General features: G+C 45.8%; 1 protein-coding gene across 3 annotated transcripts in view; it reads right to left on the reverse strand.

Moving 5' to 3' along the window:
* The window catches only part of LOC134337820 (kazrin-like), a 719,044-nt gene that overhangs the window by 396,812 nt on the left and 299,971 nt on the right, over positions 1 to 22,261 (reverse strand). For all 3 annotated transcript variants that reach the window (XM_063033089.1, XM_063033088.1, XM_063033091.1), the window contains one exon: positions 13,547 to 13,727. In XM_063033089.1, the coding sequence (XP_062889159.1) occupies positions 13,547 to 13,727 (181 nt within the window). The remainder of the gene's footprint in view (positions 1 to 13,546; positions 13,728 to 22,261) is intronic.

Consider the following 22,261-nt stretch of genomic DNA (forward strand, 5'->3'; position numbering starts at 1 on the left):
CAGGCCATTAGAACACTGCCAACAGCAAACTATCTCTCCACTTTACACACCATCTTGGAAATGCATCATTGTTACACATTGTCATTATTTGGTCTAAATCCTGGAACACCCCACACTACAGCACTGGAGAGAACAGCTTGACTACAGCTCAAGTTCAAGTGGCTCATCGCCATGTCCGTCTTCTTCTTTTGCCCCTTGATCCGCTGGCCTTAGGGCAGCAATAAAGGTCCCCCATCCCTGGCAGTGTTCACGGCTTCCTCCATCGTGTCAGTAGCTTCCCCTCAGTTTACGGTCAGTCACGCAAGTCCCGGGTGGAGACTCGGGAACACCGTGGCACTTGGATGTAGAAAGATTCTTCATTGCTTCTTCTGTAACAATTTTGTTTGACCAGTCAGGATTGTTAGCCCTGAGATGAACCCCCAAACCTGGAGGACTGGCACACCACGATTAGTCTGACCTCTGCCCTTTGACCTGTTTAGCATGGGTGATCCTACCAAGAGCCAAAGCAGTAAGCCCTGACTCCAGCCGGCATAGCTCTGCGGGTCATTGAGGCACACGAGTCTCCAAACCCTACAAGGTTGTGGCCCTCTTCAAGGATCGCCATATCCTGACGGCAATTAATACCGGCCTTGGCGTTGACACCCAGGTGCTGGAATATTAAGTTAAAATGGACAGATCATCCAAAAGTCCTTTACAGCCAAAGAGGTGCATTTCATACGCACACAGCAGCTAATTTACACATCACAAGCTCCCACTTGCACAGCCAAATAAACAATCAGGTTGTTGCCTGGAGGTTGCACACAATCTGTTTAGGTACATTAAAGTGTTGACAAGCAGGCTGACAAACATTATGCCCAAGGGCTCCCCACTGGAACATCCTGGACCACGTCCTGCCGTACAGAACCTAAACCGAGTTGTAGGCAGGTTAGGATGAGAAGGTGCTGAGGTTAGGACTTGAGCTGGGTTTAGAAGAAAGGCATGAGAAACAGATAGGTTGAACATTCAGTGTGAGGGGCAATTGTCCAGGACTGGCGAAACGCAGGGGTTGGGAATGGCAGGATGTCATGCGATGGCAGTGTTGTATGGGGGGGGGGGGGAAGTCCTTTGAATTAACTAGAAGAACATAAAAAATAGGAGCAGGAGTCGGCCATCTGGCCCGTCCAGCCTGCCCCGCCATTCAATAAGATCATGGCTGATCTGGGCATGGACTCATCTCTACCTACCTGCCTTTTCCCCCATAACCCTCAATTCCCCTACTGTGCAAAAATCTATCCAACCTTTACTTAAATATATTTACTGAGGTGGCCTCCATTGCTTCATTGGGCAGAGAATGCCACAGACTCACCACCCTTTGGGAAAAGAAGTTCCTCCTCATCTCCATCCTAAATCTACTCCCCCAAATCTTGAGGCTATGTCACCTCAACTATGGTGAGGAAGGCGCCACGGATTTGGGATCTGCTCCTGGAGATCCCTTACAAGCAACACTGGAGTACACCTCAGAGAGGTCTGCATCAGCTGACGGGTTCTTGGGGAAATATCCCCAAAGTATCACTCATTTATGCACTGCACAGCACTGCTAGTATCTGAACTCCTTTACAAGGTCAGATGCATAGCGGAAATAGAAATAATGCAGTCACAAATTTTTCTTAACCTTTTATTTTTTCACTGGAACTGAAATGCATTTGCATAAAAATGTGGCACTGCATGGGGCAATGTCTAGTTGTCTGAAGACATTGGCCGTGGGCTAACCATTGCAGGGAGCCTTTCATATATCAGGTGATGCAGCACTGTGACATTGGAGTTCTAGCTTGAAAGGTGTTTCTTCACGTTGATGACAATCTCCACCCTTGTTCCAGACAATATAGGCATTGCTATTTTCTGCCCCTTCCCCCTCACCTTCTGTCCCCATCTAGCTTGAAAGTCATACCACTCTCTTCTTGATCTTTATAGAGCGTCAAAGTCCGAAACCCGTGTCCAACCTCACCAATCCGATTAAAGCATCAAGCCAGATTAAGGTGCTGAGGCATGAGAGCAGAAAGCAAACCAACTCCGTGCCAGCCAAGATCCCCCACCTGAGCCCATCCCACCTGTCTGCATTTCACCCATCTCCCTCTCTCTCACGACTACCATCAGGTGGGGGTGCAGGAGTCTCGGGTCCCACCGGGCTAGATTTGGGAGCAACTGTTGTCCTGCAGCCATCGGGCTCCTGGACCGACTTCACTTGCCTCAGCGCTAAACTGACTATACAGCCTGCAGACTCACTTTTGGGCACACTGCAGTTCATGTTTTATGTATTATTTGTTTAATTTATTATTATTTGCATGATTCGTCCTCTTGCACATTGAATATTTGTTGGGTCTTTGTCATGTATGGTTTTTCATGGATTCTATTCTGTTCGCTTTGTGGCTGCCTGAGAGAAGATGAATCAAGGTTATATACAGTATCCATACTTTGATAATAAATATACCTTAAAATTTGATCTCATATCACATGGATTCTCATGTAGTGGCCACAGACATCTAATATGTTTGCACTTGTTCAGCTCCCAATCAATACTGAACTTCTCACTTTTAAATTCAGGTATATTAATCGCCGACTTGTCCACGGTTAGCCACATATTCATTATAACTGTAATCTTACACCACACCAATACATTCACACATTGTTAATGCTTTTAACTCTGCAACTGCAGTTTGAATGCTTTGTACTTACAGACATAGTATTCTTTGGCAGTTGTGGGAAGGTTGACCTTTCATCTTTGACCTTTTGATATTGTGTTCATGTATTTTTAATCCCACAATTTCAAAGTTTCTTCTTCCATCTGATTACAATCCAAAAATCAAAAATGAAAAAAAATCTGCTCTTCCATCTAATCCTGAGTTTATGGCCCTTTTTACGGAGTCACTGATTAATCAACATAGTCTTTTTCTATTTACCTTCAATCTTCTCTGATCCAGATAATACTGACCTAGATTATTTAACTCTATTTCAGAATGGTAAACTTGGAAGGCGGAGTTCAGATCCAAGATCATTCTCTCAACCCTGGTATTAAACCCATGAATATCTACAGTTTGCCAATGTTCTCCTGTCCAGGAAGGACCTTCTCTCACTACCTCAGCTCCACCAACCTCAGGCAACCTCTTGGAAGACACTCAAAGGTCTGCTCTTATTGTGTAAGCTCATGCAGGAAGTTCTGAAGTTACGAGAAAAAGAATTGGAGACATACAGCCTCTTTGGAGAGAAGGAGGATGAGAGGAGACATGACAGAGGTGTACAAGATTATAAAAGGAATAGATAGAGTGGATCACCAGCGCCTCTTTCCCAGGGCACCACTGCTCAATACAAGAGGACATGGCTTTAAGGTATGGGGTGGGAAGTTCAAGGGGGATATTAGAGGAAGGTTTTTAACTCAGAGAGTGGCTGGTGCGTGGAATGCACTGCCTGAGTCAGTGGTGGAGGCAGATACACTCGTGAAGTTTAAGAGGCTACTAGACAGATATATGGAGGAATTTAAGGTGGGGGGGAGGTTATATGGGAGTCAGGGTTTGAGGGTCAGCACAACTTTGTGAGCTGAAGGGCCTGTAATGTGCTGTACTATTCTATGTTCTATGTTCTCTTGGCCCACTGAGTCTCTGGCCAACATCAGGCACCCATTTACATTAATTCCACTTTATTTGCTCCACATTCTCATCAGTTCCTTCGAGATTCTACCGCTAACTCACAAATTAGGGACATTTTACAGTTGCCAATTAATCACCAAACCCTCATATCTTTGGGATAAGGGAGGAAAGCAAAGCGGCTAGGGGAAATCCATGTGATTACGGAGACCATGCAAACTCCACATAGAGAGCTTAGGAGGCCAGGATTGAACCCCAGCTCACTGCAGCTGTGAGGCAATGGCTCCACACGCCGTACCAGGGTACACTATAAGGTCCAATGTGCGTAACACAAGTTTTTCTCCTTGTTGCCTTGCCCTTGGTCAACAATTGGGTCTGTGGTATGTGGTAGAATATAAACAGCCAGATGCCAATAGCCTGCAGTATACCCTCTATGAATGATTTCATTAATAATGGCTGGTTGAAGAGCGTGCTGCTGGGCTTTCTGTGTCCACTTCTCTCCAATCTCGGGTCTCCATGGCTTTCCTTAGTGCATCTGACTCTCTGAAGTGTTGGCAGTGTATCAACATGCAAATTCTGATGAGGAGGTGTGACTCTGGTTCTTGTCTGAAGATGTGTCATAGAGCACAACAACACAGAAACAGGCCCTTCAGCCCTCCATAACCCTCCTATCCTAATTTCTCTTAGTGTGGAGCTAAAACTTATGTGAACATGAGTGGAAAGATCAGCACTGTGCACCATGGGGATATTGCATCAGGAAGACCATTACGTGCAACAATCCTGCACTTTCCTGCAGGTATTATAAATTAGCCAGGCAGGGAATAATTCAGTAATTACCTTTTCAATTTCTAATCCTGACAGAAATTTCCACCGATTTCAATGAGGTCAGTTCTGCGCAGCATCAAGCAAGAATTAAACTTATTGCAGAGACAGTTCACCATTATTTCCCAACTAAAAGCAATGAAGGAAGCACAGGTTAAAGCAACCAACAATTCACAGCGGAAGATTTAGCCCTGACAGGATGAGTTATGTAGGGTTTAAATCCACAAGCTCGCGATGTGTAGCCATTGTTTTCAGATGACTGCCTCTCACTCTTTTAAGGATAACTGTAACAAATTGCTTACCTGTAAAGACCCCAAGGTGCAGGAAAAGACTTTCGGAATGCTGTACAATTAGGACCTCCAAGAAGACCACAACCTTTTTGTAGGGTTTGGAGGTTTGTGTGCCTCAATGACCTGGAGAGCTAATGTTGACTGCAGTCAGGGCTTTATGCTTTGGGTCGTGGTAGGGTCACCCATCCCAAACAGGTCAAGGGGTAGAGGCCAGACTAACAGCGGCCCACCAGTCCTCCAGGTTCAGCTCAGGGCTAACAACCCTGACTAGTGAAACAAAATTGTTACGGAAACAGCAATGAATAATCCTTCTACGTCCGAGTGTGACAGTATTTCTGAGTCTCTTCCTGGGATTTGCATGACTGACAGTAGTGAAAGCAGAGAGGAAGCTAATGGTACGATGAGGGAAACCGTGAACACCACCAGAAATGGAGGACCTTCATTGCTGCCCTAAATGCCAGCGGAGCAACAGGCAAAAGAGAGGAAGAGTACAATTAGGAGGAAAAGGTTTTTTGGGTTTTGAGCAGCAAGCAAGACTGAAAGAAAAATGGAATGAGAATAAAACTACAGAGCAGAATATTGCAGAAATGGGAGGCAACTGCTTGCTACCAGCAGATGTAGAAATTAGACTCAGAGTGTCATCCCACACCACACAATGAAGGGAAAAACACAAACTGGCATAGCTTCAAAGCCCAGAAAACCAGCAACATGTCATAATAACCTTCGGAATGAGAAGCAATGGTCTGCATTTAGTGTTCTCTGCACACTTGTAGAAGCCGATTACTTGTTTCTGGGAGTAGGAACCAGCAATGAGACAGGCTTATGAGCGCTCTAGATCAGTGGGAGGTAGCCATGTGGTTGGAGGGACAGAAATATTGATCTTTCTGACCTGTTCAACTCATCACTGCCCTTCGACTGGCGAGAGGGTAATTACTGCTCCACAATAAACTCAGGAATGAGCAGTGTGCTGTGTGGAGCCATTTCACAGCAGAAAACAAATCGCACTTTCAACTCCAAGCCACTGCCCAATTGGAATTAATCTCAAATGTCTGATTGTAATTGGGTCTGCTCAGTATATTAGGGCAGTGAAGTAGATTCAATAATAACAACATTCAAAAGGGAATTAGATATATCCTTGAAAGGCAGAAAAAAAAATTGAGAAAAAGCGTCTGAGTGGTATGACTGAACAGTGCATTCACAAGGTTGGCACAAGTGCCAGTACTACTCATCCCGTAGAACACAGATTACTTCAACGGACCATAAATTCACGTGACGGACGAGATTTTCACGTGATCAGCAAGTTACAAATTGTTTTCATGGTTGGGATAGTGTTCCGTGGTCATAAACGCCCTGGAGATTCGGCTTTGCTCCGTGTAATGAAGACACCAAGAAAACCAGACCTTTCAAATGTGCCCTTCCGAACAGCCAGCCCCATGCTGGGCTTAGGAAGCAGCTAGTGCTCCATGAGCGAAGCCGTAAATCTCCAAGCAGAGGATGGATGCTGCACAGGCTGCCAGCTAATCCGAGGAACCGCTTCCCCGGAGCCACCTGCATGCCTGGCAATTGCTCTCTTAGAAAGAAAGAGATTTTTGTCCTTGAAACATGAAACTCTTTAATTAAAAGGCATTTTAAAACGGAACTGAAAATTAAATCTTCCTTTGCATTGTTGACATTGGAAAGCAGTAATGATGAAACCGCTCCAACAGAATTTTAAGCAGAACTGTTCGAACGAACAAAGCGACCATTTGCTCCGACTTCCCTGCAACAGCCTCCATTTTGAAGGAGGAAATGCACCTTGTAATAGGAGCCAGAGGTCATCAGCGTGGTAGAGTGATGTGAGATGTACAATATGACTTCCCTGGGACTGACAGGAAGAAATGTGTTGCTGGGGGGAGCCTTCTCATTGTATGGTACACCATTCAAAAGGGGTAACAGTGCAGGCAGCCATTTGCAGATCCATTTCACCAGTTCAAGCATGGTTGCTCTTTAATCACAGGCCGCCTGTTGTAAGTGTGCTTCAGATGATAGCACATCATTACCAAGGAAGCAAATGGCTGTGTTGGAGTTGAAGATACATGGCTTTGGATGGATCAGATTCAATAGCATGAAATCACCTTCTGCAAGCACAATGCTTAAAGTGAGACTTTAACTCGGTCATTTTATTAGTACTAAGGAAAGCTCGTTAAGTAAACTTGCCCATCAGCACATGGAACAATGACACCCATGGTTATTAGGGCTCTCTATTCCACTTGCCTAACCAAACTTTGCCCAGCAGACTTATATCATCACCAGTAGAGTGTCCCCTGTTGGTTGGAGGGTGGGGATTGGGGAAAACAAATTCATTGAATAATTTGAACTTTTTCAGGCTAACACAGATGTGAAGTGGTTATCGCATGGAGCTTCTTGGATCCTCCTCCAAGGACGGCTACCTCGTCGTGGTGGAGAGTCTTCTGAGTTCCTGAGATCCTGAGTGCGATACCCTCTGGTGCTTAGCTCCTGATGGGGTCATCAAGATCAAGATGATGGCAGTAAGATCAAGAGGGTGGATCCAAGAAAAGAGCGATCCAACCAAGACCTCAACAGTTGAGCTGGCAGAAAATGATGACACATCACAACAGCATTGAAAGCGGGAGAAGGCTGCAGCAGTGACGGATCCCCAGTCCTCTTGCAGTCCATGCTGCTGGACCCTGACCCTGATCTGTCAAGGACTGTACGGTGGTTGCCTGTGCATCTGCATCCCCGTGTTAAACAACGCCGTGCACAGGCATTCTCTTCTAAGGGAATAACCCCTTAGGAGGACATCATACTTAACTTGAGTAGTCGCACTGAGCATGGAGCATAAAATTAATGTACTTGGAATGAGTTACCAAGAACAAAACTGAAGGCCCTTGCTCCTGAAGTGCACAAAGTCACTCATTAGGACCTCTTGATTAACATTACCATCCAGGTCAGTGGAACAGGGAATTACACTGGTGATGGGTCATAGTCGCTAAATTTTCTATGGTGCTAGTACCCAAATTTCATTAATGCTGAAGGTTGTGGGTGAGTTGTAAACTTGGATGGGTCAATGTTTTCTGCACTACTGGAAATTCTCTGACCAGCTTCTCAGTTTCACACAATCTGCTGTAGGAACTCAGTAGGTCAAGCAGTATCTGTAAAAGGAATTGTTAATGTTTCGGGTCAAAAATTGACAACGTCACACATCCCACAGATGCTGCTCAACCACTGAGTTCCTCTGGCACGTTGTCTGTTGCTGCAGCATTTGCTGTGCCTTTTGTCTCCAGCTCCTCAGTTTTTCTCTGATCCTGAGGAGCTGGCTGACAATCAGTCAGTCCAACACTTGGCATCGGATCCTCAGGCAAGAAGCTGTCTCTTAATTAAGAATCTGTGCAGAAGTTGGGAGAAGAAAGGTCAATCTCCTTGGAAGGGAATCACTGCCTTCCTACAATACCTTTCAACAACAGAGACGACAGTACAGGGGTGGCAAACTGACACCAAAGCCCCGAGGATTGTTGGACAGGTGATGTGTTACGATCATCACCTGGGATTCATTTTAAGGTGCAGATTGATACATCATCAGCAACCGTCGTACAAATTAATTTTAGAGCAAAGATGAACCTGGCAAAGATTTCACAGCCAAAATAAGAACAAGGCAGATCACTGCCGACTGCACTTCAAAGGGTGATAGTCATTTCAGCACAGGCCATTTACTGTTCTTCCAGCCAAGCAAAGGCAAGAAACAAAGCTCTGATTGATCATGTCAAGCAACAAGTAGTTCTTTCTAGAACGTCGCCAACTCATGCAGCCTCTGCAGAAACTCTTGTGTCCTATTGGAAGTGCCAAATACTTGTTGATACTGAGAAAGCTGCCTGCAGTGTAGAGACCCCTGATAGTAACCTCTCTGCCTGGAACTGCGTTTCTTATGTTGCAGGTATGTTAGACCATTCAGCATGCTCTGCCATTCCATCCTGGCTGACTTATTATCCCTCTCAACCCCATTCTCCTGCCTTCTCCCCATAACCTTCGACACACACACACACTAATCAAGAACCTACCAACCTCCGCTTTAAGTATACTCAAAGTCTTTGGCCCCCACAGCCGTCTGTGGCAATGAATCCCACACATTCACCACCCTCAGGTTAAAGAAATTCCTCATCATCTCTGTTCTGGAGAGACGCCTTTCTATTCTGAGGCTGTGCCCTCGGACTCCCACACCATAGGAAACACCCTCTCCACAGCCACTTGATCTAGACTTTTCAATGGAAGGTATTATGTGAGCTCCACCAACCGTGGACACCCAAATGTCTCATTCACACAAAACCAAGATTTGGGGACAACAAAAAAAAAGGGAGATGTTCCTTTAAACAGATTATAGTTCAATAATTGAAAATTGAAAATAGCAATTGAAAATAGAACTACAGAAGCTGCAAATTAAAACAGATGCTGTAAACACTCAGCTGATTAGAGAAAGAGAAATAGAGTTAAACATTCCCAGTTAAAGACCCTTATCACACACTTCGAAGAAGCATTGAACTGAAATTGCTAACTCTGCAGCTCTTTCCACAAATGCCGCCTGACCTGCTGAGTGCTGATAGTATTTCTGTTTTAACCTTTAGCGAAGTAGCATGCAGGATAATTTCTCACCTCCATTAAGGGCTACAAACTTTAAGACTTAGGGAATGAGAAGAGCAACTTGAAAGGTGCCCAAACAATAGTCTGTGCGAGGAATTGAACCATGTCTCGTGTTGCAGCTTGCATTGCTGTATAGTATTCCAAGCGCCAAAGTGTTCTAAGCCTTGCATCTCCTCTGTTGTATCTCACTACAAACCTACTTAACACGTTCTGAACCCCAAAGATGCCAAGTTGATAATCCACCTGCCAGACTCTCCACCAGCCCGCCCATTTGGCTCATTCCTAGTTTTTTTTAAAAAGAGGAAGCTGCATCAGGAACAAGCTCCACCTCATCCCTGCCCAGTTGCCCTCCTTGATCTCCCTGGTTCTCCTTGGTCTCCATTCTATTTGATCTTTTACTTCCACCTTCGCTCAGTTGCTGCACAGCCTGGGAATCACCCTCTTTTGTTCTCCAGTGCTCTGGATCCCCAAAATCAACCTCAAAACTATCACAATTTCTGACACTCTCTCATGGTGGAGAACTTGCTTTATTACCTCTTCATCTCCTTGGATAGAATGCCCTAAATCAATGATAACCTATTTCGGTGACCCCCGTCAGTACAGCCACCCTCCTCCCAAAAAACTGGCACCCATCCTCATATATCCTACAATCCACATGGCTCACTTCCACCAACTAAAGTGAACAAATGTGATTATCCCTGCAGCATAATCAAAATTCAATTGAGTAGCCCAAGAATTATGTACACCCTGTGATTAACTTTACTCAAAGTCTCACTGTTGAATATGACCACATGCCCACTGCCTCCAATAAGGTCCATGGTTTTGCTTTGCATCTTCAATGGGTGTGATTGGATGTTCAGAGGATTGCACTACAACCAAGTTGTGCACACAAAATGTTGGGACCCATTTCCACAAAACTCACTAGTTCATGGGTATCCAACACCCTATACAGGTGATTACATTCTACCCAGTGGTTCAACTATTCTTTGAGACACTACATCAGGTCTCGCTATGGCAACTGACAATCTGCCAGTTTCCCTTTGCCCAACTGTCCTGGAAAGTTTAACTCACTTAACTGAAGTTAAATGCCAGTTTAACTCAACAGTAATAGCAGGGCTAGGATTTCTAGGCTCAAGTGGTTCAGCCTGTTCCTGCCACACTTATTGCATCCACTCCCAGATCTCTTACATGCACACATTTTGAATATTCAGAAGTCAATCCCAAAGAACACATTTTGACATGAACTGTCAACTATTTGTTCCCCACAGGTAAACATCTGCTATGTTAAATATTTGCACCAAGATTTTTTTGTTTCCAGATTTCTAATCTCTGTAGTTATTGATGAAGGCTTCTGATACATTAACCCTGTTCCTCTCTCCACAAATGCTGCCCAACCTGTTGAGAATTGTCAGCACCTTCTAGTATTTCATTGTATAGATACTGTATATGCTCAGCAAGGAAACAGCCTCAAAAGAAACTGTACAGAAGTGTTCGTCATACAGTATTGAAGGGGTTACTAACGGTATGGAACCATTGTTTACTCAACAGGGATGAAAGTAATTCTCAGGATAAATGCATAGAAATGCCAAAACAAAAACAGAAGAGATGGAAATATCCAGCATCTGTAGAAAAAGAAACGGAATTAACCTTACAGCTCCAAGACCCTTCCTCAGAATTTTCTGATTTTATTTTAGATTTTCAGCCAGTTTTTTTTTGCTTTACTTTACGTGCAGAAATTCGATGCATTTATTCATTATTGTTCTCCTGCTGGGGTCCTTGTAATTAAGCAAAGAAGGGGTTACTTTCTCTTCAGATTTTATTCAAAAATAGCCTATCTATTTACGAGCAATTTGAACGGGCTTGGTGCCACTCGTGGTGTGATTACAAGATCAACCTAGTACTGCATAACCGATTTCAAAACACGTCCCGTTCCGAAATGCTTCACCCGGGAAGACTCCAGCGGGGTAAATCTCGCAAGCATGCACACTGAAAGACAGCATTCCCCATGCAGAGTTCAGAGCTGCTGAAACAAGATCACCACCTACTCTGGCGATCCAAGTCAGCGGTGGCCCGAGGGCAGACAATGGGCAAGCACCGTCTCTACTCTGGTAGTCCACCGCAGCACTGAGGTGGCACCCACCCAGATCAGAGTTACAACTAAGAGCAGGTTCCTCTACTCCAGTCCCAAGGCATCACACCCTCCCTCATCCAAGTAACTGTGCAGCTCACTACAGCCTCTGGAATCCTGCTGGGTACTACAGACTGGTCGGGGAACTGCCGTTTCAAGGGCGCGCTTTGTGTTTAAGAAGGGGCTGCACAAGCTAATCCAGATCAGAGACTTCGAGTCTCCTATTGTGAAGGGCAGGAGCCCATAGTCGAAGGCTCACTATGTTGTCCTGGATGCATTTCCAGCATCGCTGCCAATGATGACAAATGGGACTCCAGGACGCTTAAAGTGTTAGGGTTCACGTGCAGCGGATTTCCTGCCATCCCCTCTCTCGGCTCCCGGTGACAGACAGCGGCTCACCCCTGCTTTGGGGATGTTCCCTCCTCCCCCCCCGACACGGCCACAGTGGGGCAGCTGAGAGCTCCGAGCAGACACAGTGTGAATGAACACCACCCCGTTTAACGCTGGCCGGACACCCGAGTTCGCGCTGGGGTTTGAATGGAAGGTCAAGTCCAGCCCACGAACTGTGAGCGGGAAGGGAATTCATCTCAAATCTCTCAGTACCAGAAGTGCGGGAAAGAATGGGGAGCAACGGACTGACCCTAACAAAAGATCGTTCTATGCGAATTCCAAACTGTTGTACGGCTCTTTGTGGAATTATGTCAACGTTACTTGTTGACAGACGCAAGTGAAGAAAGTCCACGAACTGCGAATTAAGTACAGCTGAAGCTGGCGTCTCGTAGTCCTATCTGGGAAGAAGGGTGGGCGGCGAGAAGGAATCCCAGTTCCCTCATGACCTTCTGTAAACTAGAATCTAATTTGTGGTTTCCTTTTCTGAGCACTTTCCCACAAAACGGAAGAGAGGGGAGTGACTAAATCGCTGGTAGCGGCATACCGCGGGTTACTGACGTTCCCGCTCACTCCGAGTAGCATCTCTTCCCCCAGCCCGGCACACACACACAGCCGCGGGAGAAAGTTAACTTCCAGCGACAAAGGAAAACCCACAACAATTCCAGCTTCAGCCCGGCACCATTCCAACCTGCTCGGCACTAGGATTTCCTTTCGAATTCCTGGGAGCATCCAGGAATATTTTTTTAAATACATCCAGGAATGAGGATATCCTCTCCAAGAGGAGTGGTGGGGGGAGGGGGGGAGGGAGGGAAAGAAACAGCAAACATGCAAATATAAACCGGTCGATTCTTTAATGCATAGTAATAAAGCAATTAACTCTTTCGAGATCACGCAGCTCGAGTACGTTAACCCAAACGCTGCTCCAGCTGGACCAGAGATGGGCAAGCGTCCACGATCCCAGAATGTGCTGGGAGGTCAGAGCTTAAAGAGTTAATACTGGGGATGGTGGGCAAACGGGGTGAATACATGCAAAATGCCTTCCCCCGCCACCACCACACACACACTGCAGCTGAACAATCACGCGGGTCATCCAGCTTTCCCGAACACATTCTTCAGGAGACACTGGACCGGGGTCGCCGCGTTCTCAGGGCTCCGCTCCTCCCCTGGTTACACATACCCGCTACACATCTCCTTTACTCCCTTTAACTCCCATTTCTCATCCCTACATGCCCCGGCCCCTATCGTCCTTGTTCTCACGTTCCTGCTCCCCACCCTACCCCTGCTTCCCAGCCCCTCTCCCTCATCCCTACTCTCCTCCTCACTTCTCGGCTCTCCAGACCCTCCTGCCTCTTTCCTTGTTCCTATGTCCCTCTACCCAGCTCCTCTCTCCATAATTCTGCCTCATCGCCCCAACGTCCCGCCAGTTCTTCTTCCCATGTCCCCCTCAGTCCCCAATCCCCTGAACCCCTTTAACCCTAAGCCCCATATGATGTCCTCCCCAGTTCACTCTGCGCCTATTTTCCGTCCCCCCCCCCTCTCTCTCTCACCATTGACTTCCCTGCTGTTCCCCCTCCTCCGATCTGACCCCCGATTCTTCCCACTCCTCCAACCCTGCTTCCTCCCCTCGGATGTCTCGCCCCCCCCCCAAACCGCTGCCCCGCTCCTACCTTCTCCGTGCTTGGTATCCATGCCGGCGCAGTCCGCCCCGGGGCTGAGCTCGGCCAGTCTCCGGTTGGTGGCCGTCAGCTCCGCTCTCAGACTGGACACCTCGCGGCTGGCCGACTGGACGGCCACATCGATCTTCGCCGCCAGCTGCTTATTGTCTTCCATAGTCGTGAGGATCTTGGCCTGTGGAGAAAGACATGGTGGTCAGCAGCGTCGCCGGCGAGAGGGGAGCGCGTCCCCAGCACTAGCGCTCAGCGGCAGCCATTCCCCCCACACGCATCTGGCCCAGGACACGCCTGCTCCTTTAAATGGACACGACCAACCCCGGCCAGGGACTCTTCACGCTCGCAAAACAATACAAGTCTCTCCCACCCCTCTTCACAAGCCGCATCCCTGCGCAGAACAGACAAAACCAGATTCATTTGTGAGCTGGAGTGATTTCCTCGGCCACTTTCTATTTCCCATTCATCTTAATTCCAAAGTAACTCACCCTTCCCCCTGCCCTCTCGGCTGGTGTAGTATTCCGAGTCCTGCTGTAATCCCTGGTAACAATGCTCCACAGATGCTAGCCTGCCTCATTTGCTTCGCAAATTCACTGAGGCATGTAGCAAGCTGGCGAAATCGGGCTCTCTGCACACTTCACATCCACCTGCTTCTGTTTGTTAAACGCACGCACACATACACGAATACTGCACCTTCCTCCTCGCGTTGCACGTTAGTAATAGACCAGCGCACCTCATTACCTGCTGCATTATAGATGGGAACTCACTGCTGGGACAGGGATGGGGGGCGGGGGGGGAGAGACACTTCGCTCTCCCTGATTGATCGCCTCTGGCCTCAATATATCGCCTGCTCTTTTTTTCCCTCACATCTGATCCTCCGCATTATAATGTTGGATACAGGCTCTATATTACGCATGGATTCTGTGCTGGATGCCAGTGTCGCGATCGATGCGTTCTCTCATTTCTTGGAGTGCTCTCAACAGTGTATGCAGAATTCCCTAACGCTGTTCTTTCTCCCCCCAATTCCCAAACCCAATTTCTTGGCTTGTGTTTGCAAATCAGCGGGAGAGGTTCGGAGAGGAACTGGTCACAAAGGTTACAGCTGGCAGAGATGAGTGAGAACAGGTTATGACAGAAAAGCAAAGAGTGCGAATGAACAGATCCTTCTAGGGGTGGCAGGCTGTAACTAGAGCCGGGGGGGGGGCCTGGGGGTCATCAAAGTCCTACACAAATTCAGTGCTCACATTTTTAGGTAATAAAGCCAACATTCCAATTGTCTTCCTAATACTAATTTGCAGCTGGGTTTGGGTGATGTGTGCACAAGAAAACCCTAGGTCCCTTTAATCAACATTACCTAATCCCTCACCATTAAAAAAGCAGTTTGACCTTCCATTTTGTGCATAAAGTGGATAACTTCACATTTTTCCACTTTATGTCAAATCCACCATGTATCTTACACACTCACCCAGCTTGGCCCTATCCCCTGGAAATATCTTTACATTTTTCTCCCAACTCACAATCCCATCAGTCAGCTTGGAAATATGACCTTTGGTTTACAATGTCATTGGAATAGACTGTGAACAGCCGGCTTTCAAGCATTGTGGAAAGTAGCATTTCCAAAAGTATTTTAGTTCAAGAATGTAGATATTATTGATCAGTGTATCCAAGTGCAGCAGTGGGTAACACAGAGCCGACCTGCTTTTACTCAAGGACTGTTATGGAATCTTCCCCATTTTTCTGAGAGCCCCTTTCTTTGGTGCCTTGTCAAAGGAAGGATGTGCTCGCGTTGGAGATGGTCCAGTGGAGGCTCATGAGAATGATCCGGGGAATGAAAGGGTTAATGTGGAGTGTTTGGCAGCTCTGGGCCTCTACTCGCTGGAGTTTAGAAGAATGAGGGGGAGATCTCTTTGAAATTTGCTGAATGTTGAAAGGCCTAGAACGAGATGGTGTGGATGTCGAGAGGACATTTCCTATAGTGTGGGAGCCTAGGACCAGAGGAAAGAGCCTCATAATAGAAGGACGCAAACAACAGGAATTCTGCAGATGCTGGAAATTCAAGCAACACACATCAAAGTTGCTGGTGAACGCAGCAGGCCAGGCAGCATCTCTAGGAAGAGGTACAGTCGATGTTTCAGGCCAAGACCCTTCGTCAGGACTAACTGAAGGAAGAGTTAGTAAGAGATTGTAATAGGAGAATGTTCTTTTGCAACAGAAATGAGGAGAGATTTCTTTAGCCTGAGGGTGATACAGTGCAGAACCGGCCCTTCCAGCCCAACAAGCCATACCACCCAGCAACCAGCCGATTTAACCCTTGATGAATACACAAATTATAATGACCAATCAACCTACCAACCGGTACGTCTTTGGACTGTGGGAGGAAACTGGAGCACCCAGAGGAAACCCATGCAGTCACGCGGAGAACGTACAAACTCCTTACAGACGGCACCAGAATTGAACTCTGAACTCTGACTCCCTGAGCTGTAGTAGTGTCGTGCTACTGTGACACCCTAAATATATGGAATTCCACAGGTGGCCGTGGAGGCCGACATTGGGCATATTTAAGGTGGAGGTTAATAGGTTCTTGATTAGTAAGGGTGTTAAAGGTTACAGGGCGAAAGCAGGAGAATCATGTTGAGAGGAATAATAAATCAGTTATGATCAAATGGTGGAGGAGACTCGATGCTGCTCCTGAGTCTTAATCATCTTAAGAGAGGACAGATCGCTGAGACTCTAACCTGGTCCCAGCATGTCGATGCAGCTATAAAGAAGGCAAGTCAGCAGCTATATTTCATTAGGAGTTTGAAGAGATGTAGTTTGTCAACTAAAATACTCAAAAACTTCTATAGCTGTACCTTGGAAATCATTCTGACAGGCTGCATCAGTGCCTGGTATGGGGGGTGGGGGGGGGGGCTACTGCACAGGACTGAAAGAAGCTACAGAATGTTGTAAAATTAGTCAGCTCCATCTTGGGTACTAGCCTTCGTAGTACCCAAGACATCTTCAAGGAGCAGGGCCTCAGGAAGGCAATGCCCATTACTAAGGACCCCCATCATCCAGGACATGTCCCCTTCTCAATGTTACCATCAGGAAGGAGGTGCAGAAGCCTGAAGGCACACACTCAGAGCAATTCAAGAACAGCTTCTTCCCCTCTGCCATCCGATTCCTAAATGGACATTGAACCCATGAACACTAGCTCACTTTTTAAAAATATATATCATTTCTGTTTTTGCACTATTTAAAGTCTATTCAATATACGTGTACTGTAATTGATTTACTTATTTTTTTCTTTCTATACTTTCATGTATTGCATTGAACTGCTGCTGCTAAGTTAACAAATTTCACAACACAAGCGAGTCATAATAAACCTGATTCTGACAGAAAGGATCTTGAATGAGAATTGCTCAGGGAAAGAAGGGAGATGGTGAGATTTTTTTTTCTGTGCTCTATTGAAAGAATCAAATTGACTTCCACACCTTGGTGCTACTTGCTGGCTGATTCAGTGAGGACACTACAAGGGTAAGGGTATGTTGAGGTTCCCCTCCAGGTGAGTGTCCACTGAAAACTGAAAATGCCCATGGCGACTTTCCAATCAAATTACCAAGAAATCTGGTCATTCCTGGGGTGGGCAATGAATTCTTTTTAGTGAGTTCTCACTTAGAGGTGGCTGTTAAAATTTTCTTTTTTCCCACTGGCTCCAACCCCACCCCTGCATTGGCCCTTACTCTGACCCACAATGTAGAACTATTAGCAGTACTGTGATAATGAGACACTTTAAAGGGAGGTGAAGTGGATATTGTTGGGGCCAATAGTAATGTCATGGCTGTCCTAATACTTTCCCACGTACAGCTCTATGCGGCACCAGCCCCACGCTATGTAGGCCGCTAGGGAAAGTGCCTTGTTTTCCACAAGATTCCACACAGATGCATGTGTGACACATACTTACACACACTCATATACACACTGCATACATTCTCACACATCCATTCACAACACTCTGCCGCTCACTAACTCACTACATCCACACACTCAGTACTGCAGCCAGTCAGCAGACACACATACACACATTCTCATACACAGATGGAATAGGAATCAGAATCAGGTTTAATATTTCCAGCATCTGCAGATTTCCTCGTGTCCGTGTTGTGAAATTTGTTGTCTTTACGGCAGCGGTCCAGTGCAATACATAATAATAAAGGGGGAAAGACGTGAATTACAGTAAATATATATATATAGAGTTACAAGTAGTGCAATTTTGTTAAAAATTAAAACAAGTAGTGGGGTACTCTGGACACTGCAGTAATACAAGGTGGCAGTTTCCAACCATTTATGCAGGGAAATTAGGATTAGGAAATTTAAAAAATCACCATGCCATTGATATCAAAATAATGCAAAATTTAAACAAAACTCAGCGCAGTTCATTTGTCCTCACACTCAATTCTTATCACGCACACAACCAGAGCCATGTCCCCACACTTGCACAAGCCCACCCGCCTGCACCTCAACCTCTCACTCACAGTCCTAAAGAACAGTCATGTACCTACCCACTCCCCCAGACCCTGGACTTGTCACTACAGCCATTCACCTCTTCCACACACTCCCATTGAAGATGACTGGCAACAAGAGAGTGGAGGACGAGGCTTAGAGGGGATATGAAGGGAACGTTTCTCACACGGAGAGTGGCTGATATCTGGAACACACTGTCAGAGAAACTGGTGCAGGCAGATGCAATCACATTTAAGATGCAATTGGAGAGGCAGTCGAATAGCTAAGGCATAAGAGGCTATAAACCCAATGCTGATTAGTCTGGACGGGTACCACAGTCGGCATGGGCCAAAGAGTCTGTTTCTGTGCTGAACGTGGTGAATAGTTAACAGGCCTGTAATGGAAACAGGACTATAGATCAAAAGGACCAGTAAAGGACTCATTCACTCTACTTACCAGTAGGAGAGGGGAAAAGGAGGAAAACCTCACCCAATAGCCCCCATCCCCTTCACCTTCGCCACTTTATTTGCCTGGAACTCAGGAGAAGAAAGAATCAGATGCTATGGATGTGGCTCATAAAATCAGAATTAGATTTATTATCTCTGATTTATATGATGTGAAAATTGCTGCTTTTTTACAGTGCAAAGACATGAAATTACCATAAATTACAAAATAAATAAACGGCAAAATAAGGAAGGATGAGGCGGTCTTCATGGACTGCTCAGAGATATGATGGCAGAGGGGAAGAAGCTATTTCTGGATCACTGAGTGTGGGTCTCCAGACTCCTGCACCTCCTCCCTGAAGGTAGTAGCAAGAATACGGCACGTCCTGGATGGTGAGGTTCCTCAGTGATGGATGCCATCTACTTCAGTCAGCATCTCTCCAAGATGTCCTTGATGGTGTAGAGGATTGTGCCCAAGATGGTGCAGACTGAGTCAGCAGCATCCTGCAGCCTCTTGCAATCCTGTGCAGTGGATCCTCCACTCCATGCAACCAGTCAGAAAGCTCTCCACGGACAAGATGTAGAAATTTGTAAGGGTCTTTGGTGATATACTAAATCTTCTCAAACTCCTAATGAAGTAAACCTGCTGGTGTGCCTTCTTCATGACTACATTAACCTGTTAGCCCCAGCGCAGTACCTCCAAGATGCTGATGCCCAGGAACTTGACCTCCTCCCGCTGAATGAAGCTTCTCTTGGCAACCATGTGTATGTCCCCACCTCATGCAGAGGGATGAACAGAGAGCCTGGCTGTTTCTACAGGTAGGGCCACCTTTTTGGCCTTTCCTACTGAGGGGCCAAAACCCATGTAAGAACCTGCCAGGAGTGAGTGCAAAACGGACATGGGCCTTACGCTGAAATAATATAAATCTTGCAAGGAAGTAGAATGATATGTATTGCGCTGTGAATAGCACATTCAAATAAAGTGTACTATACATTTCCAAATTCATGCTCCTTTATTAGAGACGAGCTGGTGACACAGTATGCTACCAGGTAACCAGTTCAAAAGTCACTGTACTCAGTGTGGTCAGCTTAGACCTCACATCAACATAAAAATGAGTCTTTATACCCAATAAATAATTTAGAATCGTCGAGGCAGAGAGAATCAGAACAGAAACAGGTCCTTGGCTGCGAACCTGCCAACATCAACATTAATCTCACTGCCCTCCACCCAGGCCGTGCTCTCTTCCCACCGCTGCCATCAGGTAGAAGGTACAAGAGCTTCAGGACTCGCACCACCAGGTTCAAGAACAGTTACTACCCCTCGACCATCAAGCTCTTGAATAAAAGGGGTTAACCCCACTCACTTGCCCTATCATTGAAATGCTTCCCACAATCAATGATCTCACTCTAAGGACTCTATATCTCATTATCTCATGCTCTCATTATTGAATGCTATTTATTTATATTTGCACTTGAACAGTTTGTTGTCCTCTGTACTCTGGTTGATCTTTCACTGATCCTGTTTACAGTTACTATTCTATAGATTTGCTGAGTATGCCCACAGGAAAGGGAATCTCAGGGTTGTGTGTGGTGACGTGTGTGTACTTCGCTAATAGCATTTACTCTGAACTTTGATTCTCTCATTTTTCTATTCTCCCCACACTTTCATCAGCTCCCTCCAGAGCGACCACTCACCAGCAATGTACCATGACAAATTAACCAACCAACCTGCACACCACCATTTCTTTGGGATGTGGAAAGAACCCGGAGGAAATTCGCAGTGCCAAAGGGAAATCATGTAAATTCCACACACACATATTGACCCTAGATCTGTTGTGTGGGGAGGCAGCATCTCTACTATTGGCACCACTGTGTCACTCAGAACTGCTGCCAGTCCTGAAGGTACGTGTGGGTGTGAGAACTCTGCGCCAAACTTTGCAGTGCTGTCTGCAGTCTATTGGTCTCTTGATCTATTTTAAAGTGTTACGTGAAACTGTCATCACTTCCTGTGTAAGTATTGGCAGCACCTTCTACTGAGGTGTTCGTTGCCATCTGTGTAAGGTGCAGGGGGAGGGACTGAGGGCCTGGAGCATCTGCAGTTGGCCAAGGAAATTTTGGGCGAGATGGAAAGTTGAAGTATTTCTCTGTTTGTTCCATCTATAATTCATGTGCCCAGGAGCTCTCTGGAGCTGCTGAAAAGCCAACTCTGATTATGGCTGTGTGGATTGTAAATCACTGCATTGAGCAAATCAAAGTCAGAGCGGGAATAAAATTGTATTGTCACTAGAAAATATTTGCTCGATAGTAATGTGGGTTTTTAGAAACTAATTACTTTCTAATTAACAACCAGGGTGACGGGGGTGGGGGGGGAGGGTGAAATGTCAAGGTCCAAATTGTATGCACCAGTGTGGTTCATAAAATCATGAAAGAACACCAGACAATGAGCAAAGGAATGAAATAACTTTGATTTATTGCCTTTTACAACCTGAGATTGTTCCTAAATCTCGCACAATTAAATGCATTGGAAGTGAGTCACTTTTTTTTATCAGCAAATACAGGAGCTAAATTGTACACAGGAAGTTCTAAAAAGAATTATAATAAGATGAACAATAATTTATTCTCTCTTGGCAATGACAAACAAGATTTACACGTCGAAATATCAGAGGCGAGAGAACACACACACACACACACACAGAGCAGTGTAGGGCAATGAGAATATTTACACATTTGAGCGTTAGAGTTGTGCGAACATTTGCACAAACCCATATCAGGGCAGTGAGAATATTAACATGCCGTGGTGCCAGATTGTGAACACACTTCAGTGTGAGCACATGGTGAGCATCTGTACAGTGCATTCACTGCATAGTGAAAGCCCAGGCAGACCCCAGTGCGAGAGCATTGTGGATATTGGCAATTCAGTGAAGATATTTACGCCAGCCAATATCGGGATTTTGCGAAAAAGTTGCTCTCTGTGGTGTTAGGGGAGGTGTGAAAATTTACATTTTATTGTGTTAGAGCTAAGGACATTCACTCACTGCATAGCTGGGTTAGTTCCTGCCTGTAATGGCTTTTAGGTCAGCAATAAAGGTCTTCATAGAGGGATCAGAAGTGGAGAGAGTGAGCAGCTTCAAGTTCCTCGGAGTCAAGATCTCTGAGGATCTGACCTGGTCCCAACATATCGATGTAGTTATAAAGAAGGCAAGACAGTGGCTATACCTTATTAGGAGTTTGAAGAGATTTGGCATGTCAACAAATACACTCAAAAACTTCTATAGTTGTACCGTGGAGAGTATTCTGACAGGCTGCATCACTGTCTGGTATGGAGGGTCTACTGCACAGGACCGAAAGAAGCTGCAGAAGGTTGTAAATCTAGTCAGCTCCATCCTGAGCACTAGCCTACAAAGTACCCAGGACATCTTTAGGGAGTGGTGTCTCATAAAGGCAGTGTCCATTATTAAGGTCCTCCAGTATCCAGGGCATGCCCTTTTCTCACTGTTACCACTAGGTAGGAGGTACAGAAGCCTGAAGGCACACACTCAGCGATTCAGGAACAGCTCCTTCCCCTCTGCCATCCAATGCCTAAATGGACATTGAAGCTTTGAACACTACCTCACTTCTTTAAATATACAGTATTTCTGTTTTTGCACATTTTTTGAATCTATTCAATATACTGATTGATTTACTTGTTTATTTATTATTATGTTTTATTTTATTAATTATTTTTTTCTCTCTCTGCTAGATTATGTATTGCATTGAACTGCTGCTGCTAAATTAACAAATTTCACGTCAC

The sequence above is a fragment of the Mobula hypostoma genome, chromosome 25, assembly GCF_963921235.1.
Source record: "Mobula hypostoma chromosome 25, sMobHyp1.1, whole genome shotgun sequence".
Lineage (NCBI taxonomy): Eukaryota > Metazoa > Chordata > Chondrichthyes > Myliobatiformes > Myliobatidae > Mobula > Mobula hypostoma.